At 44.6% G+C, this 11,120-nt stretch overlaps 1 protein-coding gene across 2 annotated transcripts; it reads right to left on the bottom strand.

Moving 5' to 3' along the window:
• Nucleotides 1-1,672: 1,672 nt before the first annotated feature.
• MYL1 (myosin light chain 1) lies at nt 1,673-10,048 on the bottom strand. Of its 2 annotated transcripts, none has more exons than XM_088523783.1 (7): nt 9,975-10,048; nt 8,893-8,920; nt 5,578-5,721; nt 4,049-4,222; nt 3,418-3,495; nt 2,808-2,857; nt 1,673-2,013 (listed from the first exon to the last, which is right to left on the bottom strand). In XM_088523783.1, the coding sequence occupies exons 1-6, from the start codon at nt 9,975-9,977 to the stop codon at nt 2,829-2,831; spliced, it is 456 nt and encodes a 151-aa protein (XP_088379909.1). In that variant the 5' UTR covers nt 9,978-10,048; the 3' UTR covers nt 1,673-2,013; nt 2,808-2,828. The 2 variants fall into 2 exon arrangements, with proteins under 2 accessions (XP_088379909.1, XP_010220876.1); XM_010222574.2 differs by lacking the exon at nt 8,893-8,920 and adding an exon at nt 9,164-9,188 and having other exon boundaries at nt 9,975-10,035.
• Between the last annotated feature and the right edge of the window lie 1,072 nt (nt 10,049-11,120).

Raw genomic sequence — 11,120 nt, 5'->3', positions numbered from 1 at the left:
TGCTTAATCAGAAAGGAGCGTTCCCTTCGTCCCTGTGTTGTCTGAAAAATTACTTCTGCTCCTCACTTTGTAGCGTGAGAGGAATGTACGTAATGTTACCTTTCTTACTCAGCACTGCAGCGCGGAGAAATACTGTCAGGCTCGTTATGTCTCATAATTGGGGATTTTATTTTAAATGAGTATTAACGTGGGCTTTCAAAAATCAGCTTTATGAGAACAGTTTGTGAAGTTAAAATTGTACCTACTTCTGCAGTAAAGTCATCTCATATCATTAATACATCTTAACATCTCCAGGGTTGGGCCGCAAATATTTCTAGAATTGCACATTTTATTTATTTTGAGGGTGAAAAGATATTAAATTTTTTCTTTTGGCTTTATAAGAAGTCAATGCAGAGATAAGTTGGTTATATGACAAGTGTCAAGGTAGCATGACAGGGAAGTGTAAAGAGGAGGCAGGTGTTCTTTATGTGGGGAAACATTTTGTTTTGGTTTTGTTTACTTTTCCCCAGCAACTGTGGCCCCCAGCTTACTTGGAAAGAACTGCTTGGTGCCTGTGCAATACACTAAGAAGCCATAGGGTTGCTGGCAGTCCCTTGAAAGACACCCTTCAAGCTGAAGTACTATAAATAACTGGCTTTAATGCATCTTAACTGTTTTTCCCTGCCTTTTCAGGATGAGATTAAATAACCACCTCCTTTTTTCCCCTTCTGTTGAGGGTTTCTCCTACTGCAGGAGCCCCCTGTAAGTAACCTGCTGGTGCAGGTGTCTGGGCAGGGTGACACTGGGAGCTGATTTTGGCCCCATGTGCTGGCACATTAAGGGGTTAAATGGGAGATGTTCTGGGAAGCCCTGAGATGGAGGCAGCTGTGCCCATGCTGGGCTCTTCTCCCCTCCCTCCCTCCCTGCTCCACCTGTTGTCACTTGAGCTATGAGTAACTTAATATGGCAAAGCTGGGTTTTAATAGCACAAGCTGACACTTGGAGGGGAGATGAGGCAGCTTTGGGAGTGCTCAAGAAAAGGAGCTACATTTAAGGGCAGGGATTGTGGGGACAAAGTGGATTTGGGACGTAGTTACTCTCATGGTGGTCACCAAAGAGGAACTTGGGTTCTTCTTGCTGCGGCCCCTGGAGATGGTTTCCCTGGCACAGAGCTGGCTGGTATTTATGATTTCTCATTCTAGTTGCCCATAAAGCTATAAATGGATGCAGTGGTACCTCAACGTGCAGTGGACCCTGTTGTGCTGTTGCAGGAGGAGATTCCGCTGGGAAGAGCTGCTCCGTGTGACTCCCTGGAGCAGGGCTGTCCTGCTTGGTGCCCGCAGGGGTGGTGGGCACAGAGCACCTTGCCAGGAGATGCTGCTGAGCACATGGGAGAGACGGGCTGGATGCTGCCCGTGGAGCCGTTCACAGCAGCTCCACACTGTGTCCCCCTCCCAAGAGGAGTTAGGTGTTAGCATACAGAGAAGCTCCCGAATTATTTCTCCTGCTCAAGAAAAATATTTCTCATGCGGATTGAGTAGGGTGACTTCCTGCAGAAGATGCTTATATATTTTATTTTCATAAGACTTTATTTTGTGAAATACAATATACAGAGAAAATAAATTAAGTATCGAGTGCTGCTTTGGGTAGGGTTTGAACAGCTTTAAAGAAAGAAAGACTTTATAGCCCCAAAGTGACCACAGGGATTTATTGACGCTTTATTTTTTCCAAGGGATTACATAATTTCACAGGCAAACGGTATGGAGAAAGATGCTTGGGAAGGATGGATGGTGGATGGTAGCACTTTATTCCTTCCAGCTTGCCTTAGTGAAAGTTCATTTTCTGAAACTGAAATTTTCTTGAAAGCCCAGTGACCCACAGGTTGATACATAGGGATGCACTGGTAAGAAGTAGAGATTTTGGAGATGAATCATCCAGTCCTGTGTGGTGTCTGTGTTGACAGTGACTGAAGTAACAAGAATTTCACTGGGACAAGTCTCTGGAGCCATCTGGTCTCTCCGAGTTCAGATCGTTCTGGGAAGGAAGGGGAGAGTTGGGCTCGCTTTAGTGAGGAGGTCACTTTACCTGAGGAAACGCTTGCAAAATGACAAATCGAACCCTTGATTTCTCATTGCTTGCTTTTAAAGTGTTTGCTGTATGCAAGGGTTGGAAAAGTCCTTTTCGGGTTATAATAACTGTGAACAAAACAGCAGCACATCTAGACTTTTTTTTGGTTCTACTCATACCGTACTTTTAAACATGTAGGTGCTTCTGAAGTCCTGCTTTGACCACTGATCGTGGCTGTTAAATACTTTTATTTCCAGATTATAACCTCGTGTTCAAGCTGCCCTTGGGAGTTCACAAAGGTATTCAAGCTACTCTGCTTTTAGTCTAATCTAGAATCAGAAGGCATTCCTTTGATATCTTTTTTTTTTTTTTTTTAAACAAATGATCACAGAGTGCTTATAGGATAAATGTCTCAAGCTGTCAATTTGCACAGCTTAAATTGCAAAGGCAAATAAAAATTAATTTTGCCTTACAATAGAAATAGTGACAATTAAGTTTCAACATTGTCAACACATCACTTGTTAGACAAATTCACTAATCCACTGCCTCGGTGTCCACCAGTTCTAGAGCTATTAACAGGATCCAGGGATCTAGATTCCTGTTTATTTGCTATTGTCCAACAGTCTATTTTGCTTTTATTCATATTATTGAGGAGAGAGTCATGTTGATTTGATAACCTATGTCTGTCCACAAACAGGTAGAAACTCATAAGCATAGCAAGTGGGATGAGGCTAAGCATGCAAAAGAAAAGAATATATCACCTGGTATCTGAGGAAGTCCACTTAAACAGACAAGATGTGCTTTACAAATGCTGTGAAAGAATATAGACATGATAGTTAGAAGGAGCAGCAAGCATTGGTTTGGGAAATACCCTTAAAAATAAAAGCTGTTGTTGTTCACCAGGAGCTGAAGTCATTGTAAATACAAGTTCCTGATCAGACCTAATGTAAAGTTCAAAGTGCTTAAAGTTCAAAGTGCTGTATGTGCGAAATTCTCTCCTTGCTTGGTGTGATGAGTGTAGCAGGAGGACAAATAACGCTCTTTTCCTAAGCATTAGCTGTGGGTTTGTTTTCTTCCAGCCATCACAGCTCTTTCCATGGAAACTCAGGTTTTAGAAATTTAGGGTTGACAAAAGTAGTCTTGTCTTGTTATGGCTAAAACAAGCCTCTTTATAGTGTATCTGTGGGCTAAGTATGTTGCAAATAGCAACAGCCATTTCCATGCATATTATACTTCTTTTTTTAAACATAACTAAAAGGCAGCTTTGTCCAGTTTGCCTGGGAAGCTTCATCTTTAAAAGTCAACTACAAAAACTCGGAGACTGAGAGAAATGAAATGTAGGATAAGAGGGTGTTGAACCCTTGTACCTACCCTCATAGTTGATGCAGCCATTGGAATCTTCCTGACCTTTCATTAATTCTTCTACTTCCTCTTCTGTCATCTTTTCACCTGGAAAATGGGGAGAGCCGAGTTTATTATACAGATGCTCAGCTGAGCTGATACCTAGAGGTTTTCCAGGAGTGCTGTTTTCTTTCTTTTCTCTCCTTCCTGGGCTAGTAATAAAGAAAAGCTGGAACTGAACTGAGCTTGTCTAATTTTAACTCTCCCTGGATATTCTGTATGTGGACATAAACACAGATTCTTTTTATGCTGCAAGGTAAAGAAACTATGGGGCAAATCCTCAGTGACTGCCTGTGTGTTTGCGTGCTTCACTTGCAGCCCTTTTTTGGTATCTCTCAAGTTACAGGCATTCTTAATACTTATGCAGAGCTGAAAAAACATGCTATAAGGCTGTGCTATGAGCTGGAGTAAGCAAACCTCTCCTCTTGCCCTACTGTGCGTTTTATTCACCTTCCCTTTGTTTTTCCAGTTTGGAAAGCCAGACTCTTCTCGAGCTTTGCAGCCTCCTCCTTCCCTGGGTCGGTTAGAACATCCTCCCCCTCTTGTGCCTTCAGACAGCAGTAACTTCTCAGAAACGCTCGCTGAGAAGCCCATCCCTTACCCAGAGTGGCCAGGACGTGGCGGAGTTCAGCCCCCATGACTGTGCCGTTGCCCTCCTTGTCAAATACACGCAGACCTTCAACGAAGTCTTCATAGGTGCCCTGGTCCTTGTTGTTAGCAGCTGCTTGCAGCATGGGCAGGAACTCTTCAAAAGTAATTTTCTTGGCGTTCATCTCTGGAAAGAAAATACCAGTTACTTCCCTACGAGACCCTCCTCCTGGCGTTCCCCTGCTGGGATGTTCACCCTGATACTCAGGAGAATCTCCCAGCTTGTTTGCTCACCTTTTTCTAGCGCTTTTCTAGCTTCTTCCCCAGGATATGGCAGAATATCCAGTTCCCCTGCAGAATCTGGATTCTTTCTTATCTGCTTTCTCACATCTTTGCTCCAGCCCTCTTTTCACACAGTCTTACAGATTTGTGCTTGTCTGTGTGTTGTATTTTCCTTTCAGAAATGAAGCTTGCTGTATGAGTTCATCTTTGAAAGGATAATGTTCTGGCAGTGGACCCAGCAGAAATCTAGAGCCCCAAATGGTTTTAGACCTTGCTCAGACTTGGGCAAGCCCCAGGAGTTGATCACATTGTGTTTTCTTCAGGTTTCCAAGTGGCTGTTACTTTGGAGATGGAGAAAAGGTAACCAAAAAGGCCCTCTAACCTTTATAGCCTTTGATCTTTCCAAGGAGCAGGGCAGAAAATCTTGCCCTCTGTGTCTCAATTGTCTCAATTCAGCAAAAACTGAAACCAGCTCCCTGCTCTAATGCTGTATTATGAGCTGGAGTAAACTGAACCTTGATAGTGTGAATGTTTGTTCAATTGATGTTGAGGGCAGGACTATGCAAGGAGGTTCTGTTGCTTTGAAACTTACTCTCTTCCTCCAGCCATCACAGTTCAATCTCGAGTTTTGTTCTCCTTTCCAAACCAGCTCTTGTATTTTGCAGGCTTTCTTGGACCTGCTAGCAGAGATTATTAGCTTAAAAATAGACTAGCTAAAAATAGGGTGTCCATCCAGCACATGTGTTCAGACTCACTGTTGCACATGACCAGTGTGCAGGTCCAAGGGCTCCCAAGCTTAGTGTGTTTTACACTTTTGTTTTCACCACCCAGAGGTGCCACCTTCCTCGGGGAGGGTTTTCCCAAATGGCTTTTATTGGAGCAAGGCTGTCAATGGGATTTCTTATTTTTCTTACATCCTTGCAAAGATTAATCTTTAGATGGGCAGGTATAAAACGTAACAGATGGAAATACAGGAGAGATTTTTGAATACGCAATTATTATAGAAACTGTTTCACTAGTAAGTGTACCAAAATCACAGCTGGGTGTTGCTACAGTCACTTAAAGCACCATGATGGTCTTGTCTCTGTTAGTCCTTCACTTAGTGCTTCCTTCCTGCTGGTGCTAATGCTGAACGTGGGTTCCCTACAGGACCCTCAGAGCACCCCCTGCCACCCCTGAGGTTTTGGAGGTGATTTAGCCCATCCTAGCCCGCTCCTGCATCCAGGAATCGGGCTCCGGCAGAGGCTGCGGGGTAGTTACCCTCTTTGCTGGGGTTGCCCAGGATCTTGTTGATCTCGGCGTTCGTGGGGTTCTGCCCCAGCGCGCGGACGATGTCGCCGACCTGGCTCAGGGTGATCTTGGCGTCGCCGGTCCTGTCGAAGAGCAGGAAGGCCTCCTTGAAGTCTGCAGGGAAGAGCGCGTGTTACAGCGGGCCGGGCGGCTCCGTGCGGGCGAGTCCCGCTGACGGGGGGCCAGGCTGGTGTCTCCTGGCATCCGGCCTGTGCCAGGAGAGCCTTGGGCCCGCGCTTCCAAGAAAAACACCTCCCCTCTGACATTTTGGGTTCACTATTTTTAAACTTTTATATCTACCTTTCCCATCTTTCCTGACTCTGATAGCTATCAATAACTTTGAAATTGATCCCACAGTTATTTCGAGCACCGAGGAAGGGATCCTTGCTACGAGCGCTGCCATTTAAGAACAGGTTTCTTTGCATGGCCTAGCAGCAGAAGGTGAACGGGTTCCTGAATAATCAGCTCCATTTTATTTCACCATGGTACTGAGATGCTTCCATGAAGGTATCCAGCAGAGCAAAATATCTTCCTGCTTTCATGGATCCTGTCTACAATCACAATGTCTCAGAAACACAGTGTAATGGGAAACTTAGAGGTGAATTTCAAATGCTCCTACTCTTATTATCCCTTAAAGCTGTCTTCTAGTAACATTTTTACTTATATTATTTTTTCTTGTTTGCCCTTTGTGATCTGTCTCTGCTTCTTGCAGATCCTTGAAGATCCAGCTTTTCCAGTGGCAACACTTTTGTGGGGCCTTATTCTAGTGTATTCCCCTTAAATAAATCCTGAGACTTTACTGCTTTCAGTGTCCTCAGGGGATTATCACTCAATAAGTTTCCTCTTTGCTGTGGGCCAAGGACTTGAGGTACTGATATGTCTATAAAAATCAGTGCCAGTGATCACCTTCATCCAAGTACAAGACTTTAGCTGAAAACTCTGCGTTAATCATCTTACTATATCTTTTTAGTCTCTTTAAAGAACTTGTTGCAATAAGTAAAGAAATATGTAAAAAGTCAAGAGAGTTTGAGCTATGAAGGTCAAAGAGAGGTAAGGGAAGCTTGGTCTGTGCTGTTGATCTCTTTTGCGCTGCAGTCCCTGACCCTGCTGTGTTTTAATTCCAAGAAAACCGGGTGAAATATCTTCCTAGCTGCTTATCTAATCTGAGGGGCTGTCGTGACTGAGCACAGCTTTGTGTTGCGCAGCTACCTGGAATGCTCTTTTTGCCTGGGGACAGATTTAAGAGTAATAACCCGCGTCTCTGATCATACCTTCGTTCCTCCTATGGAGGAGACGTACGAAATGAAGGTGTTTAGGTCTGCTTTAGCCATCCGTGCACCACCCCACGGGAGGAGCTGCTGGCACCCAGTAAAACTGCTGACGCAGGATGCCGGCCTTCTGGGCGGTAATCTAATACATCTGAAACTAATCCCCTAACTGTCGGATGTGCAAGACCTATAACCCTTTACTGCTGATACTCTCCCATTACAGCTTTTATTGCAGAGTGTAAAATTGAGGCCTTCTGGACTTACATAGAATTTCCCCTTGCAATCTACGAGCTTCATATTGGCTCCTGCTCTAGCAGCTGAGGTCGATGGATTATAGGGCATTAAATCACTGCATCTCTAGTCTTTCCTCTGGTTCATGAGTGACATTTGACTACAGCTTAGTGTAAAACAATGTCAGCTTGTTGTTAGCAAAACTATCAGGTGAGTTTCTCTACTTTGTGAATCTCACCAAGTTTTATGTTCACTGGGTTATGAACACAGCTCCCTGGTTCAGAGAAAAAAGCCCAATTTTATCTTTGTCTCTCTGGTATGCCTTTCTCTGCAGTGTATCCTTGCTGATCTCCAGTTTATGCCTCTGCTGGAATAAGCAGGTCTAAAATCTGCCTCTGAACAGGGTTATGCCCAGCTGCTGGAGTGTGTGTGTGCACGGAAATAGCTGTCAAGGGTGGAGTATCAGGGTTTAGGGGAAATCCTCCCTCTCTCAAGTGGCTTTTAATTGCTCCCCTACTTGGTTCAGTCATCACAGCATTGCATCAGCTGGATGATCTGAAGCATGGAAGGAAGCTGAAAAAAAAAAAAAAAAACTATTGCTTTGTTATACATGCCAGTAGCTTTAAATTGATGGCATTTTCCTATAAACCCTCCCAACCCCTTTCTAAATTCGTAGAATTACAAAGTGAGGATGAGTCTAAATTATTTCCTTTGTGCTCAGGAGCATTTGGACTGGAGGAAGAGACACATTTACAGCACTGTACCCCGCCCTCTTGCTTTTGGTGGTTATGATAGTGTAACCTAGAGAAGAATTGTGTTCAGGAAGTTTCATGCTTCTGGCTATTTCTCTGCCTTTGGATTTTTAGTAAATCCTTGTATTTTTTCCACCTAAATACTTTGTTCACATTCAGAGTGTCTGCTTTTGATGGTTTTATTTTGATTGCTTTACTATTTAATACCTGTGTTACTTACAGTAAGCCAAATGCATCTTTGAAGGTATTAACACATGCAGCTATGGAGGTATTAAAAACCCTTGGGCGCAGATTTCCAAGGCTTCAATAGGGATTATTTTAACAGCAGAACTTTTACTCAGGCCTGTCTAGCCAAAAGATCTGGCACTTGCTGGTGGCTTGCTGAAAGCAGGCAACGCAACACAAAGCTTTAGGTTAGCAGTGTCCAGACTGATACACTGTATGCAATACTTAATGTGAGTCTCTAGTTTGCTAACCGTTCCCATGTTTCATAACACTTTCATGTTTCATAAACATAATTAAACAGCCGCTCTTCTCCCCTTTCTGCAAGACCTCCAGGCAAAAGTAAAAAGCAGATCTTTGGTGAAAGCTCTTCAACCTTCTGCTCATGCCCAATTGCAATGTCACTATAACTAGGTTACATTTTCTGCTTTCTCCTTCTGCTGTCCTGCCTCTGCTGATCTCCTCTGAGATTTTAAACAACAAGACCTCTTTTTATCATCCTTTAGAACAGCTGCTAGATGAACATAGCCAAAAAAATATTCAGCCCCAGAACTGGTCACGCTGGCGTATTCCCTCCTCATACCATGGCATGAACTTATGAGCTCAGGCAGCACATAAACACCCAGATAAATTAAGATCAGGTCAGATTCTTGTGCAGTGCAAGTCAACACAGCACCTTGGAAGGTGAGAGGGTGGTGACTTAAAGCAGCTAAAATCCTAGGTCCTCCTCTTGTAAAGGTTAAACCTCCTAGCACGCAGTGCCTGTCCAGACCCATGCACATGTACAACGCATTGGCTGTCTCATAACTTACCATCCTGTTGCTCCTTGGAGAACTCGATCTGTTGGAAGGAAATCAATCACAAAAAATGGCTTAGGAAAGGGGGGCTAGGGGAGAACCTGTTCGTTTCTAAAGCATCCAGTTCAGTCCGTGAGTCATCTTCAAAGCAGTAGAAATGTGGCCTCTCAGATGTGCAGAAGTAATTCAGAAAGCAACAGAGCTCTTAAGACTAGCAAATACTTAGCGTCCGTAGACATTATGTTTTTTTTCCCCACCGTTAAAGTTTAATTTTTATTTCACTTACCATTAATTTGGTCAGGAGTGAAGGACTGCAGTTTGGAAAGGAGAAGAAAAAGAAAAAAAAAAAGAGAGAGAAGAGAGAACTAGTACTGCTGAAAATGCACTGAGAGAAAGCAAATAGCACAAGGTACCTGAGCCCTCTGACACCTCTGTCTTGCCTGGTGCAATTAGGCCTCGACAACCTAAACTACCATCCTGCCTTGTAAAAATGTATCACCAGGTCTGGCTTTAGAGATTGTGCTGAATTCTGCATCCCAGGGAAAGCCAAGGTTGTGGTGGAAGCAACACAAATCGTAAGTCTCTTAACTAGCGAAGAAGTTGTTAATGTGCAATCGGGTCACTACTGCCTTAATATAGACCTATTTTATTAAGAACCCTTGAAGCAACACTGCTTAACAAGCAGCTTCTTTACAACAGCATAGAAAATAAACTGATCCATTAAGGCCTGTGTTTCAAATTACTTTTGACAACACATTGTTTCATAAACTGCTAAATTATGATATTTTATTATATGAAACTATTGCTATTTTCCCTTGCAACTTTAGCAGGTCACATCAGACAAAGAAACTGCTTAGCAGATAGCTCTAGCAAGCTGCAACTGCCCTGTCTGAAGCTACAGGAGCCGCAGTTCTGCCTCTGCCTAGCGCAGGACCCCAGGAGAACCGGGCAGCCCGACACAGCCCGTCGCATTTGCTTGGCTTCCCTTGCTCCAACCAACTGTCCTCTTCTGGCCCCCTAGAACTAGCTCAAGCAAGAAGCTGGATTTGCTCATGGAAAATGCTCACTGCTAAACATTAGCTTCCCAGAGGACCCACCATGGTTGCGAGTTGGAAAAGTAGAGCAGCAGACAGGCAGGAGGGATTAGCTGCGGTCTCTGAGAGTGGTCCTGCTTTCCTGGCCTTTCTTCCTCTTATTTATGCGGAGGCACTGACGACATTGCCAGGATTGGGTGTCAGAAGGAAACCGCCACTCCCCTCGGCGAGTTCTTTAGCTTTCTTAGGGCAAAGTGACAGAAGGCTCCGTGTCTTGATGGACATTTTACAATGACTATTTTTAGGAGGCCGGAGAGAAGCAGGGAGTGGCGAGCAGCAGTAAGTTTGAATCATGTCAGCAATTTCTGGGTCCATACCATCAAGAGAGGATATTCCTTATCTAGCCCTACCATGGCTGCCTTACAGGGAGGGCTTCTTTCTCCAATAAGCCATAAAGTCAGCGGAGGAAGAGCACTGGGGGCGAGAAGTCCCATGCGTCTGTCCAGCTGGCCGGCCTTCTGTGTGGCCGCCCAGTTGTGTGTTGGTAGGGGCAGCTGGATGGCAAGTCCTGGGCTTGTTTCAAAGCCCACAATGTCGCTAAGACTCCTTGTACCTCCGCTGGGCTCTGCTCAGCCCCTTTTTTGGGTACTGCTCTGTGTTAGCACAGCATGATCTAGGTGTGGGTGCTGAGCAGAAGACTCACGCGTGGTTGATGTCCCACTGTGGAGCTCCTTCACACTGATCACATTTTCCACCTTTTTAACGCTGCTTATGGAAAGCTTATCTACATGCTTTGGAACCAGTTGCATTTCTAGGCTTGCTGCTGCTGTGGAGATGCCTGTTGCAGGGCAGTAGGAAACCAGCTGGCATTAGAAGAGCTGGTGTTAATCAGGGCCCAGAGCTTGGTGTGGTAAGGGAAAGGGGAGTTGCATGGCAGAACTGAAGATGTTTTTCTCATATAGCCATGAAAGAAAAGCAGTGACACAGGCAGGGACCTTCCAAAAGCTTTGCAAGTGAATCGATGCCTTTTAAGAGTGGCGAAGGAGCAGACTGGCTCCGCAGGTCGCGGAGCAGAGGCGTTGTGGTGGGCTTGCAAGTGAGGAGTTCCCAAAGCTGCAGTTCTTCAGTAGCTAAGGCCTACTTCCACTGTGTAGCATCTTGCAGGCTCAGATCGTATCTCCAAATTCACACTGAGATGTTGTAAAAGGA

Source organism: Tinamus guttatus, unplaced genomic scaffold, assembly GCF_059628265.1.
Source record: "Tinamus guttatus ecotype Peru unplaced genomic scaffold, ASM5962826v1 Tinamus_guttatus_pri_ptg000197l, whole genome shotgun sequence".
NCBI classification, from domain to species: domain Eukaryota; kingdom Metazoa; phylum Chordata; class Aves; order Tinamiformes; family Tinamidae; genus Tinamus; species Tinamus guttatus.
The sequence above is the reverse complement of the archived record's forward strand: the minus strand, read 5'-3'. Positions and strand labels throughout refer to the sequence as shown.

Excerpts from the sequence above, each read along its gene's own strand:
- MYL1 (XM_088523783.1), bottom strand. Across the intron at positions 5,722-8,892 it reads CTCCAAGGAGCAACAGGATG|ACTTCAAGGAGGCCTTCCTG; the intron begins GTAAGTTATGAG and ends TCTTCCCTGCAG. Across the intron at positions 2,858-3,417 it reads TGGCTGCATCAACTATGAGG|CATTTGTAAAGCACATCTTG; the intron begins GTAGGTACAAGG and ends ATTCTTTCACAG.